Source organism: Chionomys nivalis, chromosome 17, assembly GCF_950005125.1.
Source record: "Chionomys nivalis chromosome 17, mChiNiv1.1, whole genome shotgun sequence".
NCBI lineage: Eukaryota > Metazoa > Chordata > Mammalia > Rodentia > Cricetidae > Chionomys > Chionomys nivalis.
The window spans coordinates 6317705-6340090 of record NC_080102.1 but is presented as its reverse complement, the minus strand read 5'-3'; the positions used below and the strand labels follow the sequence as shown (position 1 = coordinate 6340090).

At 38.5% G+C, this 22386-nt stretch overlaps 1 protein-coding gene across 2 annotated transcripts in view; it reads right to left on the bottom strand.

The window, feature by feature from the left end:
- The window catches only part of Zfpm2 (zinc finger protein, FOG family member 2), a 410323-nt gene that overhangs the window by 308843 nt on the left and 79094 nt on the right, over nt 1-22386 (bottom strand). Inside the window, exon 2 of one of the 2 annotated variants that reach the window (XM_057792581.1) lies at nt 14685-14843. The exons of the other annotated variant lie outside the window; for it this stretch is intronic. Coding sequence (XP_057648564.1) covers nt 14685-14843 — 159 coding nt within the window. The remainder of the gene's footprint in view (nt 1-14684; nt 14844-22386) is intronic. 2 annotated transcript variants of the gene reach the window in all.

The following is a 22386-nucleotide window of genomic DNA, read 5'->3' as shown; positions in this document are numbered from 1 at the left end:
AGGGACAGCTCTGTTCTGATGCTCTCTTAAAGGATATGATGAACCAGCATGCACACATCCCTACATACAGCCTTCAGCCACACTGTGCTCACCTGCATAGCACTCTTTCAAATGTGAAGCGTGACACAGAACCAGGTGTATTCAGACACCAATTACAATGACAAAAGATGAAGGGGACAATCTTAATGTCATTTAGAATCCATAGTTCTAGGACCATAATGGAAGATGAATTCTGGAAGTCAAGAGCTAGGCTTACCAAAACAATAACAACAAAACAAACAATTCCCCCCCAAAATGTATGGACTGAAAAGGCAGGCAAAGGTTAAAGGTGTATGCAGTATTGTCCTGAGGACTAGAGTTCAGATCCCAGCACAGACACATAGGAAGTCATGCCTTCTTCATGTCCCAAAATTTTAGGTCTACACAAGGATTTAACAACTTCTTCCTACACATGCAGGGGCACACACATGAACACACATGTGCATGTATTCACATGGACACACACAGAGTAAATACATTTTCAAAGTATAAGTGATATCATTTATTTTTTTGCCAATAAATCTAGTTCCTGCTGGTATTTTTTACTTATCTCTTTTTTCTCTATCTTGTGGTTTATGGGAAACTTAGATTAAGATTTCTTTTTCATTTTAATTAAACAGTTTTTGTGGTTGTATTGCCTGTGTGTGGACATGTGTGTGGACACATGCATATGACAGTGTACCTTTGGAGATCAGAGGACAGCTTATCAGAGGAGGTTCTCTCTTTCCACTACGTAGGTTCTAAGAATCATGCCTGGGTCCTCGGGCTTGGCAGCATGTGCTTTTACCCACTATGTCAACTAGCTGGTACTTCAGATCTGCATTTAAAACTTCAGATACCCAGTTATGCATTTCCTTCTTGTATCTGTCTTTGTTTAGTTTCTTATTCTTAGTAGTTTTATCATTCATTGTCCTTCCTAAACCTTTTGATCCTCATCTTCGTCTCTGGAGTTGACTATAAGACAGTCACCATTGCACTCTGCATATTACCAGACTCTGGACACTCTGTTCTCTTCTCTGAGCCTGGAAGTCAGTTCCTTCCTCATACTTATGAACATTTGATTACATATGAACCTACTTCATGCCTATGCAACATTGATTCCAGTTCCAACACCGCATTCTTAAAGACAATTTCTCTCACCTGCCTCACTAGGTCAGACAACCCTTTATCATCATGTTAGCAATGTCTGCCCCTAGGATAATGAACTCAGCTTTGTATCCATAGCATGGCCCACATGGCTGAGACAGCAGGCATTCAATCAGTATCTATTGGATCTGGAGCATAAATTCCATATGCACTGGGTACCACTGTGCTAGACTGTTTTGCATTTATTCAATGGACATATGTGTGCTCTGTGTGCATGCCTGTGCACATATATGAGTGTATGTGTGTGTGTTTGTGCATGTGAACATATGGATACAGATATGTGTACCACAGAATGTACATCACATTTAGAGAGCAACTTTCAAGTGTCAGTTTTCTTCTACCATGTGTGTTTCAGAGATCAAACTCAAATAGGCAAAGATGGAGGCAAGTGTTTATGAGTTTACCAGTCTGGTACGACCCTGCGTTTTGAATTATTCATTATTCCAACAATCAAGTAAAGCTAATTCAAACTATGCGTTTTACATATGCTGATACACTGACAGCAATAAGAAAAATTAGATCTGGACATGCAGTCACCTAAAGAATAAACATCTCTTTGTGTCTTAGCATGAGTCATTTACGAAAATCGCCCAGTTCTGTGGCTACTTCCAGGAGACTTTTCTTACCATAAAACCTGGGTCTAATGAAGTTTATATATCTATTGGGATCAAATGTTTCCGAAAAAATCCCAGGTCATGTCAGTTTTACCCTTTCTCAGATTTATATCTAGCTCCTGACACCAGAGATTGTTCCAAACGTTATCACAAGACCCATTAGGGCTCTATGGAAGGCTGAGTCCTCCCACATCCCCCACTGCTGTTCAGTGCCAGTAGGACCTTGAATGCTGTGTGATAACACCAGGAAATCACAGATGGTACCCACAACATCATCCAGATGTTCAGAAGCATGGGACAATTCTCTCTTCACAGGGCTTTAAAGCTGGGTTTCCTGACTCTCTGTGGCCTTTACCAACTCTGACAGTTTATTCAAGTTTGATAGATTTGTTGATCAGGTATCTAATATAAATAGAAAGGCATTTTAAGAACCTTACTGAAACCCAAAACCAAACTTAACATCCTTGATCACAGTTGACTACTATGAATTTACCTCATTCTTCTGTGTTTTTCAGTGGGTTGATTTGGGGCTAGTGGGGTCTGACCATGTGGGAGGCACTTGCTAAGAAGCACGGAAGTGGGAATTAGAGAGAGGTAGAGTCCTGGGACAAGTGGCCAGCGTTGAAGGTATAAGTGCGTTACTCTCGGAGGAAACAGGCCTTTGAGTACTAAGTGAAGGTCAGTAGACTCTTTCTGATTAACCTCACAATTCTGCCTGGAGTGCTCAGGAATTCAGGCCCTGTTGACAAACCAGCTGCAGAGTTCTGAAGTAATATCCAACATTTATGCAAATTATTCAAAGCTCAGACTTGTTTAACACTATTTTGGACTGTTCTAGTTCTATTATTATTTGATACAAAGCTAATTAAACAGTTGTAAAATTAAGTACAAAGGAGAATGAATACATGTATTATATGCTTGGACATGTGAAATATGAACATAACATATGCATAATACATAATTTTCAAAATGTGTCTTCATTAATGATCTGATGTTTTGGGAGATCACCTTAAATGTCTCAACAGAGCCATTTGGACTGCAGGGAGAACATCATTTTTTGTAACATGTGTTTTCCTCCTAATGTAAACTATCTTTTGTCTTATCACATGCACTGCCATAGAGTTATTACTTCTTATTAAAACTGAGTATGTGGGATGGTACAATTGGAACTGGGGGCACTTGGGGGGATGTGGAAACCTAGTGCAGTGGAAAGTCCCTGAAATGGGTAAAAGTGGCACGAGCAGGGACTCCTAGTAATGGAGGACACGGAGCCTGAACCCACTGTCTTCTGTCACCAGGGATGGCATCCAGTGGGGGAACCAGGACACCAACTCAGCCACAAAACCTTCAGCCTATAACCCATTTGCCTGCCAGATGTACTGGGGCGATGGTGGGTCAGAGATTGTGAGAGTGGCCAACTAAGGACCGGTTTAACTTGAGGCCCACACTAGGAGGGGAGGGTAACCCATGCTCAACACTACCCTGGATGGCCAGAAACTAGAAGCTAGATACCTCAGAGACCTAGGATAGAACCAACCACAACTGGAAAAAAAAAAAAGAAAAAGAAAAAAAAAATCATTGAAATTATCCTAATGATATTCTGCTATATTCATTATACTTGTAGATCAGATCCTAGCTCAATGGCCACCAGAAAGGCTTCTTCTGACAGCTGATGGGAGCAAATGTCCCCAAACATTAGTCAAAGTTCAAGGAACCCTGAGGAAGAGGGGAAAAAGGATTGTAGGACCTAGAGGGGTTGAGCATAACAGGAGAACATGACCCACAGAATCAACTAAGCAGGGCTCATTGGGGCTCCCAGAGACTGACATAGCAATCACACAGAGTGCATGGGATTGCACTAGCCCTCTGGATACATGTTGTTGTGTAGTTTGGTGTTCTCGGGAGACACCTGTCAGTGAGTAGTCAGGGGTGTCTCTGACTCTTTCGCCTCCTCTTTGGACCCTGCCTCATTCAGTCTTGATAGTGGGGTTTATACTTAGCTTTATCATATCTTGTCTTCTCTGGCTGATATACCTGGTAGTCCTGCTCTTTTCTGAAGGGAAATGGAGGAGCAGTAAATCTGGTAGAGAGAGAAGGTAGGGGTTACTGGAAGGAGTGGAGGGAGGAGAGGCTGTATGTAGTCTTATATTGTATGAGAAAAGAATAAATAAAAAAAAAGAATGACTATATGCTGGTATTATACAATCATCAGCCTCCAGGACAGAACACAGGAATGTACAACGAAGACTAAAGCGGGCAGATTCAGGCTGAGGGACATCCAAACATTTGCACAGGGTCCACATGTTATATGCTTTCCTTTGTTTTACATTGGCAAAGGTTTTCCTTCATTTACTATATTATTCTGAGAGATGAAAATATTCTTTTTATAGTTTTCTTCTGCCTCTAAAATATTCAATAAGACCATTTACACATATCCATGCTCACATACAAAAGCAGGTCACATGAGTGAGTTCTTAGGGTTTGAAGTGCAATTTGCGTAGCCCCCCAAATTAGAAGTTTGTCCAAGACCCCCAGGTAAAAGACATATGTTAATTCCAGGGCAACAATAGAATATCATCAGATCTCTTTGTCAGCCAGGGGGAAGGATGGAGGATGGTCTGTGTGTCTCGGTTGTTGATTCCTCCCTTGATAAATCGATGCCTTTAATCTGTAAAAAATATCTCCGCTTCTCACTGTCAGAAAAATATCATCACAGTCTACCGTCTGTGCAGTTTTCCTTTCCATCTCCGCTATGTGCATAAGGCTTGGTGTGATACAGCCACTGTCAAGTTTCCGAAGAGTTCCTTGTCTAATCTTTCTACCCCTCCAGATCGTCGATACAGAACCTGTTAGAATGTATTGCTTGCTTTTCCAGTTCCTGTGTTTATCTCACGTTCACTCTTACCATCTGCTGCACTGCATTTCCTTCAGTAAAGGGAGAAGTTTTCACAGTGCCCAGAGCTCTCCCTGCAAACAATGCCCCCTTCCTCTCTTCCTTCCTTCCTTTCCCTGCTTTTTACTTAGGTTTATTGTGTGTTAAGGTCAAACAGTTTTAAAGAGTTCAATTTGCAAACATTTCCATAAGGCCGAAATTCCTATCCAAATAGTTGCGATGGAATTGTAAACAGCCCAGTCATTTATTACTGGCTTCTGCCCAAGTATACACACTCTGGTGTGTTTCTGCTCCTTTGAATTGCCTGAAAACAAGAACACAAGGAGCAGGCAGTGAGAAATTATGGTCTATTTTATGCTACCGTACAGGGTGACATGGCCATTCATTAAGTCTCAGTGGTCAAAAGGACTTTCAGTATAGACCTTGCATCATTGATATACTCTCTCTCTGTACTTCAGACAGGTTTTCATCTATTAAGTCTTTAAAGAGACCCTACATGACATGACTATTTTAAGAACATTTCTCATTCATTTACTTAATACTTGTTGTTTCTTGGTTTTAGTAAAACTCCATAGTTTTTGACTTGTACAAAAGTGTTGTTGTTGTGGTTGCTTTGTTTGTTTATTTGGTTTTGTTTTTGAGAAAGTCCATTTAAAAAATATCTTGTGAATGTGAGGTTTCGACTTCTTCAGATGTTTTCATTTCCTTCTAAAAAAATTATTTCCTAATGAACATCAGAAAAATATTTGCGTAATTTTATTAAAACTAATACCCTCTGCCTTATTTTTTTACTTTTAGTTTTATTTATTTTATTAGTGTTTTGGAGACTGAGTTTCTAACTGTATTTCAAGTTAGCCTATGATATGGGATTCCCCTTTGTATGCTGTAATTACCACTGCTGAATAAAGAAATTGCCTTGGCCTGTTGGTAGGTATGTGGGGAAAACTAAACTGAATGCTGAGAGAAAGAAGGCAGAGTCAGAGAGAAGCCATGGAGTTGCTGCCAGAGACAGACGCTCGGAATTTTTTCTCAATAAGTGACAGCCATGTGGTGATACACAGATTTAATGGAATTGGGTTAAATTAAGATGTAAGAGTTAGCAAATAAGAAGCTAGAGCTAATGGGCCAAGCAGTGATTTAATTAATACAGTTTCTGTGTGATTATTTCGGGGCTGAGCAGCTGGGAACCAACAAGCGCCCTCTCCTTACAATTAGCCTAAATGAGAAGCAGTATCTTGTCTAATCCTCCTGGATGCTGGGATTACATGTGCTAGCTCCCAACACCTACCCTAATTTTTAAATATATTTTTTTGGAATGCACATTCATGTGTGTTCATATGTGTGCAAATGAACATGTGTCTGGATATATATATATGTTTGTACATGAAGAGGCCAGGAGTTGACACTGGGTGTCTTTCTCAATCACTCTGCACTTTGTTTATTGAAGCAAGGTCTCTCGCTTAACCCTGAGCTTATGGGTTGCTTGTCAGCTGGTGCCAAGGGACCTCTTTCTCATATTTGCTTCCCAAATACTTGAATTAGTGCCCACTTACATTCCTGCCAGGGTGTTGCTGAGCTATGGGGATCTGAACTCACGTCCTCACACTGATGCTACAGATTCCCTATCCACTGAGACATCTTCCCCGTCCGTCCTCCTCACTGTAATGTGGTATTACCTTAGTAGTTTTCTGACTTTGACCAAAGTACCAAACCTATGGAAGACAAAGTGAAAATGATATCTATCCTGCAAGCCAGTAAGCTGATTCGAAACACTGTGCACACAAGATTCCTGACTTCCAGGGACAAACAGAAAATGGGAGTTGTTATTACCATTATCCCAATTATTGTAATTGGTGCATAGTCTCAACGCTGATCTGTCTAATCTCAGAAAGGAAAGGAAAGCACTGAGACGACAACCTGCATTCGTTATCAGCGTTCATTGGTGCAACACGTCGACCTATTTTCATTTGACCTCTTAAGAACAACAAAAGTGACTAACTTTATTACTATAATTAAATTCATCATATCACAGCTTTCTCCATTTCCCTCTACACCTTCTATGTTTAGGGCTACCAGAGATAAAGATTATCCCATCAGGTAACGGATGGGCAAATGCCTAATACTGCCTGTTGCTTCGCAAATGATAACAAATCACTGAGAGAATTTTACATACTAACAAGAAAATGCAAATTTTATGTGAGAAGATTAAGAGCTTTGAAAAGCCTATTTGATTTAAACTTACTAAATGGTAGAGCAGAACCATGAAACTGGAAATCATATGTGGTATTTAAGGATATAGAGTAGAGGAGACACTGCTAGTTCCAAGAAAAGTCTCCTACAGAGCGAACACTCTCTCTTTAATCCTGCTTTGCCCAACAGTTAACATTCGGGGTTGCGAACCAACCTAATTCATATGGTTAAAGTAAATTGGCTACCCAGGCATTACCAAAGCTATTCGTACTTATAGTTTCCTTTAAAATAGGAAAATAAACAGTGCCAGTAGATAGGCATGCTTGGCAAACAGGAGGCTGATGCTCAAATATAAATTACATAACACTGAGATAAATAGACTTTAAATATAACAGCAATTCGATTAAAAATGCTTTCTTAAGAAACACTGAATCTTTATTCAGTACAAAACTGAACCCAAAAAAATGGAGAAATTAAAATGGGCTTCCATATAGGTAGTTCTCTTTCATATTATTCAGCTAAATTTAATGATCAACTGGTTCAATATCTAGATTAAAACTGAAAGAGCCAATCAATAATGCATGTGTCTCATAATAACCAGATGTATATAAATATAATGCCAGGACATTAAATAGATCATTCTTCTTTTATATGACTTTTAACATTCAGAACAAGCAACAAACCAAGATAAATCTTACAAGTCCAGAAAGGTCTTGCAAAAACCTTACACTTTAAACCAAGAAACACATTTTCTAAATTATAAGAAAATGGACTTTATAGTAATATCCATTCTTAGTGTTGTAAGCATATTGCTCATTTGAAATAAAGATATCATTGAAAATGAGTTAATCCCTCCCAAGCTGTATGTATTTAGCTAGACAAAAAGAGAAATATACTTTGGTATAACATGAGGTTACATGAGAAATTCTAACAGAATGCATGTCTTACCAAGTTCAAATTTATCTTGCAGAAGAACTTTAGCAGACTGCACTTGTGAAATGTTGATAGCCATTTCACAGGAAGAAAAATGCACCGGGCTTATCATATGCAAAAAAAGTGGGATGTGGTTTCATACGTGACTCCTATAAACACCACAGTATGAGACATTTCATATATAAGCAAAATCAATAATTTTTTGCCTTGAAATTTTTGTCTTGATCTAGTGTCCAAGGTGAGGTAGGTAGACAAAGCTTTATCTTTTTTTTTTTTATGTCACAGGAAAAAAAATAAAAAAACTACTAAGCCATCTGGTTTCACCAAACAATTACCACCTAAACATACCTGTCTACTCTCTGGCGGCCCTGGGGCTTGCTCAGGTACCCCTCAGTTTCTCACTGATCATCATTTAAAACATTCTGCTGAGTTCTGAGTAATAGCCACACTGTGGAGACTTTTCAAGCAGCTAAGAAAGACTGGCAGCACCCCCCCCCCCCGGCCCGTCACAGGTGGACTACTTATCATGAGATAAAACCCCAAGCCGGATATGACTATTATCTCTCTTCCGAGTTCCTTAAAAAGTCATTACATTTCAGTTCTCACTGTGGGACGGCCCATGCAAGAAAAACACGGTGATTTTTAAAGCGCATTACAACAGAATGTGAAGGAGAACTGGGCCTAGGGCAGCCTAAGGTTTGCCAAGGAACAATAATGTCATGCGAAGGGAGGGAGGTGGTGAAGAAGCGAAGCCAGGTCCATGCCAAGCAAAGCTGGGGGCTGTTCAATCAGCCCTATCGGCTCTCCATCAGCGTCTCCACTCCAGCCAAATCCAGGAAAAACAAGGAGTCAAAGATTCAGGTCAATAAGCTTATAGGCGATTTGCACAAACAGCTCCTCCAGCAAGGTAAAAAACAAAGTCATATTGGCTTTTCTCTTTCACTCCTTCTCTTTGAACTCCCTGGTCCAAACACACCCTGGAAATGTCAATGTTATATGCAAGAGTTTAAGGTGCTGAGCTTCTTAATCCCGTTAAGAGAAAAAGAAGAACTTTGTCTGTAAATATCCCCTTCCTTATTGAGTTCAAAGTGATCACAGCAGACCTGCCTCCCACAGATATGGGTTCTGTTACCCCGCATCTGAGAAGGAGGCAAAGCTTCACAAAAGCCACCCAGGGAAAGAACCCCACTGAAGGGGAGATGGAAACGGACTTCTTTACTGAGAAAAGAATCCAGAGAAGAGAAGAAACTAAAAGACAAAAATAACATGGATGTTTGAGATGAGGAGCAGCTGAAAAACAAGCAGGACCCCACAGGTTTGGGGGTAGGTAGGAAAAGAGTGATGCTAATCATCTAGGCTTAGCTTGTTATGTAAAGTCCAAGGAAAAGACACAGCTTTTCCATCACTCTTAACTTCTAAACAAAACTACAAAAACAGATAGAGGCGAGGGGGAGAGGGAAGGGGGACAGCTCAAAGGGTCTAGCAGCCAGTCTCCCTAAGCATAATAATAAAACCTCTTCCAATTTGCTGGCGTCTTACTCTTTGTTTTTCCCATTCAAGGATCTGGGAATCTGTAGAGAACATTGACCCAGCTCTGCGAAGGTGGAAAGGAGCAAGGTGACACAGCTTGTTCCCAAACACCCACACAGTGCTACTGTGGAATTTATATTAATGAGCTACAGATGGAGTCTCATCAAGCTCTTGGCTGAAGAGATGATTCGGATTGGGTTATTTATATTTCCTGACAGCTCCCCCAATTTACCTGTCTCAGTTTCCCGTCTCCACCTTGATTTTCTGCAGACTGTTCCTCACTAGGCACAAGCAAGCTGCCTCCTGAGTATGCATATTCTCTCGTGTTCTCTCCCTTTCACAGACCCCTTCCCTGTACCTTCCACAGTGCCAGGATGCAACACAGGTCCCTGGAGCAGCAAATCCTGTATGACTGTACCTGTCCCCCCTCTCCAGCTCTCTGTCTTCCTCTGTGTACTATGTCCAACACTAGGCACACCGGTGAGAAAGTTCTAGAAGCCCACTGCTTTCCTTCTGCATTCTACTCAAAGTCTGCCTGCCTAATTGCTCTTTATAGAATTTAAAGTATCTCACAAATAGCCACAAAGTCATCCACCATCTAAACCTGTCCTGTCTTTCCTTGTGTGCTCAGTATTGCCCACCATACACAGTCTGAGTTTGATTCCTTCTTTAACCTTTCCTTTTCCCCTGGGATAGAGATTGTCTTTTGTTATTGTAGAAGCATATTACTGAGAGGTTTGAGTTCTATTGAATTTATCTATGAACAAGACTGGAAACTTCTGGTAACCTGATTCAGTATCCTTTTTTTGTTGTTTATTTGTTTATTTGTTTAATTTCATAATAACTACTGCTAGGGCTAGCATTAACTCCAACACTGAGGAACCTGTGTTCTATTCTACTTTCTTAATGTACCTTACAATGTTCAATTTTAAAAGAGTACTTAAAATATTTATTCCCTTTTAAATATTACTTAATATAAGCTCTTTGAATACATGAAAATATCCATCATTGCACAATATGCTTCCTTAGTGTATGGATTTCCATCTTGCAGGCTTTTGCCAACACTGATCTTCCCAAATGCCTTTTTAGTGTGTACACTATCCAATAATCTCTGACGGTTCTTTATGTCTAGGTGCTAGGAAAAGAATTTGGGTTTTTTGTCTTCTAATGACAAGGTTGATGGTATTATATTCCCTCTTATCTTCCTTGGAGACCATAACATCACAGAACAATTTCCAAAGGCTCCTAGTAACTTTCCTAGACCATTATTAACAACTCAGGTTATCGTTGCCATATAGTTTTTGGAAATTTTTCTCCATAGCACAGCTGCTTACTTACTTACTGCATGACAGAGACACCCATCTGACTCTCTCCTTCCTGTTCACACATCCTGTCCATTCTCCTGAAATGTATCCCACACTTAATCACTTCACCTCTTTCATCAACAAACTTAAATATTTCAGCTTGGAATTCCACTTGGACTAATTATTAACCCCAGGCTTAGTTTTGCACATGCATGAATATATGCCCCTGTTTTCTACATTAAACACAGAAAGGAAGGTGCAATAACTGGGGCAAATAATTCAACACCACAGGAAATATGTAGCACTTATGAGCCCAGTGTGGATGTCTTCGTCATCTGCAAATTCAAGGAAATAATTCTTGCTTGTTCCCTTCCTGTCGCAGATGCTGGGAAGGCAAGAAGCCAAACGGTGTTGAACAAAAGACAATGCTAGGGCCTGAACTATCACTTTGTATTTTGCTCGATGTTTTAAAATATCAGAGGCCCGAAGCAGTTTAAAGAAGCATCTTATTGTGAACAATCTCTTTTGTCCAAACAAAGAGCTGTCTTGGTATCTTTTACAGGATTTGTCAATTTTAGGCCTACAACTTGAACAAGGACTTGTCTGAGATACAATCACATAATTAAGAATTTAACCTATTAAAGAAACAAAAAGTATAAATTACACTTTTCCTGATTTAAACCTTACTTTGTTGAGATAAACAATATTTGATCCCATGGTTTAGAGAGACCTACAGCTTTAATATTAATGATTTCTTCCAGATGTGCACAAAATCTTGCCCTTTAGCAAAAATATAGATAATATGAGTGAAGTCAGGAAAAATACACTATAGAAAGTAAAGTTATTATTCTAGCCATTGACAATATCCTGCAATAGATGGGCAATCCTAAACATAGAAACGTTTACCTCTAATAAGCAGTTTTTTCATAGATACTTAAAGAACGAAGCTTTTCATCTCCTATTCTTCAAAAAAACTAAACAGTTACGATAACATAGCATGACTTACACAAAATCTAACACTAAAATATTGATGAGGATGAGTCACTTTGTAAGGATGCTTCCTGTTCTCCCTGAACTCATGTCAGTATCTGTGGCTTGAAGAATTAAGGTACTCTTCGTATGTTTTATGGCATGAAATCTTAAGCTAACACTTGTTTATTAAGAACACACACCCAATGTCTAAACATTTTATCTATGGCAGCCATTAAAATAACTAGATAATTGTAGATTTTGAAAGAAACTCTAAACCATCTAACTCACTTTCTGATATAGAATGACAACTTTGGAATCAACATAAGTGGTCAAGAATGCACACAAAAAATAGTTTTTCGGTGAAAAGACTCTTTTTAAGAGAACATTTTATACCCGATTTTTCAGTCACAGTATTCATTTCCTTAAGCCTTTAAATTATTCTCCTGTTTTACTGGTTAGTCTATCTTCTATTTTCAACTACAAAGGAAGGGAAAGCGTGTGCCACAGAGACAGATGTGATTACCTACACAGAGGTCGCCTTCTACTCTTCAAATGAGAGCATTTTCTCTTCCAATTGTATTTAAACAAAACAAGTTAAATAGTGAGAGAAGGAGAGAGTGACAGAGAAGACTACAGTCCTCGTACAGCAGGCTACAGTGTCTGCCAGTGCTGTCTTCCTTTCGTATTTCTTTAACCAATTTCCAGGGGCATTCCCAAGATTCACTGTCTATGAGAGTAAAATAATGTAATTCTCTCCTGTTACATAAGGCCACAGTAAAATGAAATAGTAATGTTCACATTTATAGTGAAGATATCACATGAAAATAACAGTCCTTATTCCCATGCATGACTTTTTTGTTTCAAACTGAGCATTTAGGAATTGTTTTATGATTCATGTATATTATATACTATTCAACACAGTGCTATTAAGTGTTGGTTGCATATTTAAAATATCTTAGGATCCCCACGTGTTTATCAAATGGCTACATCCATTAAATAGCATTCATAATCATTATAATTCAATGTTCTCATTTCCCAAATGCCCGTTATTACATTGAGTCCCGATTCTTGTTAGTGTAGATGAATATTATTGTCTTAAGACTATAGACACTGTTTATGAAACACCATTTGCTCTCGGTCTATCTGTCTCCAAGAGATTAGCCAAAGCTTCAGCTTCACCAAACTCTTTTATTAAACGTAAGCCTTTAGTAGTGATCACCCCAAATTAAAACAGGATATAATAATACTTGCCATTGCTAAATTAATGCAATTATGAATTTTATTTATTCTTAATTACATTAGTTATGCTTCTAAAGATCTAAATTTATGTCTTGACTCTTTAACCATAAGAGTCCAAAGAGAGAGAGGAAAAGGCAAATGCCTTCCATTCCTTATCTTTTCTTTTTCTTTTACTTAAATACTCTAGAAAAAATAGATACTTTATAATAAACATAGAAATAGAAATTTTGTGGAAACAACAGAGAATAAGATGGTGGCAAATGTAATTTAAAAGCCAGCATACCTCAGCACCTCAGCATGTGCTTACATGCACTGCCTAAACTACAGATCCTCAATTGAGACATAGAATCCAGAACACCTAAAGGAAACGTCAAATTGGCCTGAAATACCTCTATGGCCAAAACTGTTCTATATGTTATATTCTTACTTTCAGTCAAACTTGTCTGTCCTGGAGACAGGCACCATGTTACAAGGCCACTGTTCATGCTCTAGGAGATCCCAGTGACATAGCTCTGCTGAATAGGACAAGAATGAGTTGACTTCCTTAGTTTCTAAGACACCATCAACAGGGGAATGCACTGTTGAAGCTATTAAAAATACTTTAAATACATGTGACCATCACGATAGATACATTGGCCATTTTTAAGCTATTGTATTAGCTTTCTTAATTTTAGGCTGCTGAGACAGTCAGCACACACACGCCCACTTCACCTCTCTCAACTCTAAAACAATATCCAGGTTTAGGAAAATGGCATGCCTGCATGAAAATCGCACACATATAAATATCGCAGGTGTAGACAGATACAGACTCCAAGTGTCTCAGCCAGTTTGCCGCCTGGGATACAATTCTGTTAAATTAGCCGATGCAGCTGTTATAAACCTAGGAAGTAATATCAACACCTATAACATCGTATACTGGTAAAGGAGGAAAAGAAGTCCTAACCCAGGGGAGACTAAACAAACTAGTAAAAATAAATAATAAAAAAGTCATGTGAAATCATAAAATTACTTTTAGAAAAAAAGATGTAAAATAGGGAAAATATTTCGGGTTAGAAATCAACTGAAATTTGTCGCTGGTACTTTTTGGATTATTTTGTGTGTGTGTGTGTGTGTGTGATGTCCGTAGTGTGTGTGTATATGTTGTGGTGTGTGTGTGGTGGTGTGTGTGTATGTGTGGTGTAATGTGTGTATGTGGTGTGTGTGCATATGTGTGTAAGTGTCATGTGTATGTGTATGTATGATGCGTGTGTGGGTGGTGTGTGTATGTGTGTGTATATGTGTGGTATAGGGGGTGGTGTGTGTATCTGTTGTGTGGAAGGTGGTGTGTGTGTATCTGTGGTATGTATGTTATGTGTGTGGGGTGTGTGTGTATGTATGTGTGGTGTGTGGGTGGTATGTGTGTATGTATGTGTATATGTGTGGTGTGGGGGGGGTAGTGTGTATGTATGTGTGGCATGTGGGTGGGAAAAACAGCAACAAAATTAACTCAGGGAATATACCAATCAGTAATAGAGTATTTGAAAACAAAAAAAAGAAGATCGTTATCAAAATGAAATAACTTGCTTGAATGACAAAAGACCTTCCTATATCGTAATATTCCCATATTATAGATCATTGCATTATGTTAGTACTTTTACTCCATCCTAAGGTTCCAAATGAGGAGGAGGAAGAAGAGGAAGAGGAGGAGAGAAAGAAAGAAAGAAAGAAGAAGAAGAAGAAGAAGAAGAAGAAGAAGAAGAAGAAGAAGAAGAAGAAGAAGAAGAAGACAACTTCTTTCAAAACCACCTAAGTGTCTCCATCCTCCATTCAGCCATCAAGGATTACCTTTGTTACAAAAGAACTCCACTTCTTCACAGCTCAGATTTTCTGGCCCAAAGTCTGCTGGGAAGCTTCCCTCCAGTGGAAAGTCCCCTTTTGCGATGCCCTCTGCCTCCTCCGATGGATACTCTTCGTCCTCATCCTCAATGGCATCTTCCAGCGGCCCTTGAAAAAGAATCAGGGACACTGTACCAAACACATCCAAGGAAGGGGCGAAATAAAAATCCTTTAAGTAGGGTGGTTCTGATTACAGAAGTGAGGGAAGAGAATTACAGTATGTTGTCCCAATAGGACATGCACACACTAATGTAATGACACCCAAGAAACAGTGTACAGGGGTTTATTGGAAGTGAATATACTCAATATATAATAAGTACATGCATGGAAACTTACAGAATAAGTGAATTTTTTAAAGTGGGGGAAAAAGGAAAAAAAAATACGGCCTTCATTGAGAAGGCAAAGAAAGCCGGTACTTGAGAAGATGATACACGGTAACTTCAGTCTCCATTGCCTCCACTTCCAGTACCAAGCCTTCTATGCGCCCACGGACACACACGCAAACAACACACACACACACTGCACAGATACACACAAACACCACACACATAAACACACACTTACACCACACACACCACACGGGTACACACATACACATGCACGCACACATGCACACACACACACTACATATGCACACACACAACCACACACACACGCAAACACATCACACACCCGCACACCACACATACACTGCACATATACATGGAAACACCATACATATACCACATAAACATACACCACACACATGAGCACACACATTTTCACTCACATGCACACACACCACACACGCACGCACGCATGCACGCACACACACACGTACACACATGCACACACACACATGTCTGTCTTGAGCAAACCTGTGCACTTTACAATCATTTGTTAGAATTCACTGCCTGGTTAAGAAGCACGAGTCTCTCTTACACTGTTGAACAATTTCACCTGCGATTTTAATAAAGATTTATAGTAACTGAATGCATTTTAATTGAACTGAGATTTTAATAAAGTCTATACTTTTAAAAATCCTTATTAAGAGTGAATTCCAAGAAAAGATTTCATTATTATATGTGTTTGAGGCTTGAAGAAAAATTACATATTTCTCTCCCTGGCAAAATCATAACCTTATTCACAATTAATTGAATTTTTTCTAAAATGAAAAGTAGTTTCCTAATGAAAAAATGTAATTTGTATTTATGTGACACTTTTTCAGTAATAGAAATGCAGTTCCCTCGGAAAGACCGAGAGTGAGGTGCACTACATTAACGGGCCTATTTACCACAAGAGAGGGAAGGGTTGCAGTGGCACCTCCGAGTGAGCGGCATGGGAACACGTGCTGTTAACCAAATAATGCAGCTGACTGGTTTTCCTAAGTAAAGCCTGCATTTACTGCGAAAGAAGCAATGTGGCATTTTTTCCACAGAGCACAATTATGGTAATCGGTACTAATTGTCACTCTGTCACTGGTCTTGACAGGATAAATACTTGCAGAATTAAGTTTCTGCCTCTGCTGTGTCTCTCTCCTTTTCTCTTATTCTCTTTTTTCCCCTCTCTCTCTCCAAATGTAGTAGAAAATTTTAGGATCAAAGATAAATCTTATCAATTTAAATGCTTCAATATTATCGTTTTTGTATATCTGTGTAAGCCAACATGCCTATATTCCGTTGTGTAAGACCTGCCACCCATGTGAGTTTCCTAAGGTCTGAACTCACAAGACACACGCAGTCCTAATTACCTGCATTTAAATTAAGGCACACCGAAGCAATACATTTTCTTCAGAAGTCTTTTGTCCTCTTCAGAACTTATTTTTCCCCTTTGTAATTTTTAAAGTTTATTTTTAATATTCTCATAATTGTAACACTTTTTTTAACTTAAACTGAAGAGTCAAAATAAATAAATCCATATGTCTCCTATTAGTTTTTAAACAGTTATTAACAATTTCAAGTCTAGCATTTATAATTTTAAAACAGTTATGTTAAATAACAAGCGTGCAAGCCATATGTTAAATAGTAGCAAGGTATCACTCATCCTCAAATTCATTTGTTACATTTATTAATAAATGTATTAATAATTTATCTAATGAGGACACTAACGGATGACATTTCCTTGTTTTTATTTTTCTGAAGTAATTAATTTAATGTTTAATAAAAAAGAAAGACGTTTAAAAAGAAATTCTCATTTGTGTTTGGTGCAGGAGTTCCGGGGTGCATTCTCACACGGTCTGCTGTATAGCCAGGCTCTCTTCAGTTTTATGGTCAGGAAAGCAGCTCAGCTAACAGAACAATGTCATAGCCCACTAAGTGAAGCTGTTGGTTTGCAGGTGCAGCATGCTGCACACCCTTTCTCTAACATTGTGCACTCCTGTGCACACCAGTCTGTGGCAGTGATAAACATCTCCTGTCTGAAACAGAATCTGAAATTCAAGGAATTCATGAAGATGAAAATGTCAGCAGGTGGTTGGTCCACGATCCCCAGTTCTCCTTCACAGTCAGTTAACAAGCCAGCTTTACACGGGTGCCTTACTATTCCGACTGCTAAAAGTCAACCAGAGTCTATGTTCCCCTCCCTTAAAAATCCGGAGATCTTTTTGTAGACCCCCCCAAAATAAAATTATCTGGTTGCCCATTTTCATTCTTTTTATATAATCCATACTGGATCAATTTGTAAAGTAACTGATTTAATATTAGTTACAACAGAAATGGCATGATATAGTCCCTTGGGGGCCATATTTTTCTTTGAAAATAAATACTCTGAATTTTGCTTACAGAAATAACTTCCAATAATATAATAAATATTTGAACAGTTCATGTATAAAACATGAAACACATAAAACCCTTCATACCTAGAGAACATGCTTGCATACTATAAAAATAAAATTAACAATATGAACTGTCCTTTTAAAAATTGAAACAGATGTGATAAAATTTTTTGCAAGATCCTTTATTAAAGATAATGTAACTGAATAATTAAAACACAGAATAGCAAATTGGCTTTAGCAATATATTAAATTAAATTTTGAGAGTCATATTAAAATCTTGCTCCTGTGATCCCGGGAAAGAAAACGAACCGCTGCAACCCTGATTTATCCTTGGCAAACCTCAGACTCAGCTAATGCGCTGTGGATCTTTAATAGGTGCGCAGATTCGAAATGTGCGCTTCACTTTTATTTCTAGGTTTATGAAAAACTTATAATTGATAAGCCTATTGCAAATTCAAGAGTTAAAAATACGTCTTCGGCATCTCTTCGTGAGCCCAGCCTGTGCCTGAAAAGGGCATTTCCGTTCAAAGTCCAAATGGTAAAGGCTTTTGAGCTCGTTTGCTTGAAAGGTGTGAGAACTCAGTGCCAATGCTTAGAATAAGATGAGGGAAGATAATTAAAGAGTCGATTCGCACTCTTCCCAAAGTAAATTCAGATTTATATAATCTACCGTACTTTCAAATGTGAAATAACTAGTCACTTCTTTAACCGTCAAGCCAAATGCTGAGAGAGGGGTTTCTCTTAAAATGCATAGTATTTATGTTTTAAGCCAGCGTCTCACGTTCCTCTCAATACTATTTAACAGGAAACATCGCTGATAATTGGTGGCCATAAACTAACATTTTAAAGGGGTAAATAAGAGACCCTTGAAGCCCAAGTATAATTAATAGCATCAATGAAGGAAGGAATAGTGAGACCTCCTGGGTATGGATTAGTGGGCACAGAGTCCACTTCAGGAAAATCAGCACACGTAATTTGACACAAATAATATCTCCTCCGAAGAGGCTCACAACCAAGCTCCATGTGCCCTCATGGAGAAAATTACTTCTGATTGAGGCCACTTGGCAGGCAAGGGTGAGGAACTCTGAAGTTCAGCCCTTCAATTGTGTCTGATTTACAGATATTCAAACCCTCCTGCCAGAATTAATAGTCTTGCTGTTTATAAACATCAACGTTTACCTGATTTTAAAATAAGAAAAAGAGGCTGTGTATCCTAAAACAGCAACTATAATGGACTAAAGGGAAAGCCCGCCATGCTCTTGGTGGTCCCGGAGAAAAAAATGAGCAGGCCTGGGTGGAAAGTATTTGTTCCATTTTTAGGGCAGAGAAAGAATCGTGTGCTCAGGACCCCTTTGAATTGGCCACGGCTACCTTTGTGTCCCAGAAATAAACAAAAAGGGAAGCTCCATTAGAATTCACAAGACCCACAGAACCCCATGGTGCCGAGCAGCCCAGTGCCTCAGCTGTCTGGCAGGGTCCAGTGTGGGTCTATCCTGGAATTTGTCAAAGGGAGATGATTCAAATGACCTAAAGTTGTAAAGGGGCATATGAGATGTTAAAGATTAAGTCATTCTGCCCTAGACCCTGGTCACATAACCACGGAGTGTACGCCTGTGGCTATGAAGCAGTTAGGGGAGACTCGATCCCCTGGGAGAAGAAATTGTTGAGAAACGGTCACCACAGCTTCAGGGGGCTAAAGAAATCCCCCAAAGCATACCCATAGCAGCTGATGTCAGAGCTAGAAACAGACAGAGAAAATGTGAGGGTAATATATAAATGACATGTGAAATACAGAAAGAAGATAAAAATTAGCTACAGGACGAGGACTTTAAAGTGGAAATCAGCAAATAAATATCAAAATTAAATACACGTGTCTTTACATACACTGCTTGCTCTGTAACTCTATCTTGGCAGCCCATTATGAACGGGGCAACCCTCACCTAAATGTCACAATGTCTTTGTTGAGACAGTTCAAAGTGTTTCAGAAAAAGGGGCTCCAGCAAAAGACATTCAGCTGTGCAGAAATTAACAGACAGGGTCATGTATGGAGGATGGAAAGAAAAGCCAAATTCTTTGGTTCGAATGCAATATCCCCTGTATGAAATTGTTCCCTTAAACAGCCATTGGCATGAATTTATTATATATTATCTCAGTTTGATTTTGCATACACTTTGATTAAAACAGAACACGGTAAAACTATAGAGAACATTCAACCTCCCCCGTGCATTAATATTCTACGCATCCTACAGGCTGCACAAGACTAGCCACCTAGTAAAATGAGATTGTTTCCGAATACTGGGCAGCCTTGATTACAGCTGACAGGTGGGAAGAAAGTCACATTAAAATATTATCATTCCCAATAATTACAATAATCCATCACGGTGTGCTCAGAAATTCTGGTCGTTCAGTTTTTCCCTAAAACCACACACAAATATTTCCAGACTTCTCCATTCCAGTGGTTTTTTGTTTGTTTTTCAATGTGGGCTGCTTTTCACTCTTTCTACTAATATCAGCTACACAGTTAAAGCTTCATCACAAACTTTGTTACTTCGCACACACAGAACACGGTTTCCACACTCGTGGAATGAATCATTCAAAAATGTTAGCATTTAAAGGAAAAAGAAAATGGTGAGGCTCTGTCCAAATTGCTTACTTCTGTGTCATGCCCCTTTCAATATTCCTTTGTAGTACATGTCTTCAGACAAAGGAGTAAGAAGATACATAAATATATATGCCTAAGCATGCACACACATGCAGACATAAACATGGACACACATGCGCACACACACACACTCACACACACATGCACAAACATATCAATAGGAAACTCCAAAATCACAATGTGAACAGCATATATATATATATATATATATATATATATATATATATATATACCCTGCTTGAACCACCACATTGCAGCTGAACTACATTTGCCTGGCCATATTACTTCTCAAATTTACAAATATATAAAAATAAAAGGTACAAATTCAGATTTACATTTAAGCTGTAAACACACAAGCATGTGAAAACTCCACATACTTCCATTAATATATGAAAGCAGCTAAAAGGCAACTTTTCATCATAAAATAACTTACATTTTTCTCTATGTGATGAAATGAACCAGTGGATTTATATTAGTTGTCTTGGTATCTAACTACCTGTATCTTACCTTAGTTTCTTTGTTAATTTCAAGGTAAGATTCGTAATACAAAAAATACAAAGCCTTTTTATGGGAAACAGTAATGTGTCGGATAACTTAGTATTTCAACTAGATGTTGAGGTAAAAAAAAAAAGCCTCTGATAATAACTACTTAAATCTCTGAATTTTTAAAGAAGAATCCCTTCTTTTTAAAGAAGGTATCATTTTTCTTACTTCACCGTGGATGTATTTTGTGGGTCTCAGCAGTTTTCAGCTGTTAGAGTCACACGTTCTTATGGATCACCATTATCCTGTGGGCGCACTGCAAAGTGCTTCTCGCTTGGTTCGTATTCCATTGTCTCATGCGTACCCCACCGAGTCATTTAATGAGAAGGGACAGGGAACAGGAATGTTCTTTGGACAGTGCAGATCCATGTGAACTCATGTAATTGAGCTTAACAGCAAGAATGAAACCTTATTTCTGTAGTCTAAAAAAAATAGTATTTTGGGAGAACAAGCTGTTTCTGCCATCACCCACTTCCAACAATAGTGGCATCAGGGGATCTGGTAGGAAAGAAACAGTTTTATTAATTTTTCTCCTTATCTACCAGAAGAATGTTGATTTTTTTTCCTCCCATTTACATTTGTTGCCTGCAGGTAACAGACCAGAGAATCAAATAGTTGAAATTCTCCTTTTTTTCATTAATTTCTTTCCATGTGTTATTTCTTATATATAATTGATTTGGGACTTTGCTCGTAGCTGTACATCTTTTTAAAAAAAATGTATCTGTACCAACTGCTGTCCTTCAATCAAAAAAGTTAAAGGAAATAACCGGAGTTTTGTTAAGTTTATTAAAAATGAGATCTCTGGATATTTAAATTGAGTTTTGAAATGTTAATGCACAGAAGATATTAGGGAAATTCTCATGGAACTTTCCACTCTGAAACGAAGGGGAAGGAGCCAGTTCTCATTTCAGCTGTTTCTTTGGGGGAAAGGTGTCCTTTTTATTGTCAATAGAATGGGGCAACATTTTGCTATATAATCTGTACTTACTTTTTATAGAAAATAGTATTAACAATTTTATGTCTAAACCCAGAACAACCCGAATTGTTGCATGCCATTTCCCTGGAATGCTCACTTTTGGAACACTCGGTGGACTGAATAATAATGTCAAACACTGTTATCCTACGAATAGACAGAGACGTTGCACATCTTGTATAGTAGAGTCAACTGATATTGCAAGGGAAACAGTTACAGAAAAAATTGAAACAGGGTCAGAACTGGAGTCCTTAATGACTAACTGACTTCCAGGAAGTAATTTGGACATAAAGAAAACGAAATTCAAATATTTCATAAGCAGGTCTCAGTCCAGAGCCCCATAAAGTGATTCCCAATTTACTGCAGATGGTAAATGTCTTGACACCTTATTTTGACTGAAATGGTCAGTCTCCTCCCTTCTATGCAGCAGATCCATTTCAAGATTCATGGTGGATCCCTAAGCCATAGTAACTATCAAACCTCATAGATGTATATATGTGTGTGTATGTATATGAGGCTTGATACTTATAAGAGTTTATTTTAATGTACACATCTATTTTAAGCTTTATATAATTAGCTTTGTAAACATTATAAACAAACTGCATAAGACATTAGCACCAATAAATAAGCTTGGTGTCAAGGTATGTTATTACTTCAATAACTGGAAAGTGGATGGGAACTCAAGGTTTAAAACCTGGTTTTTAAAACAATTCCTTACTTA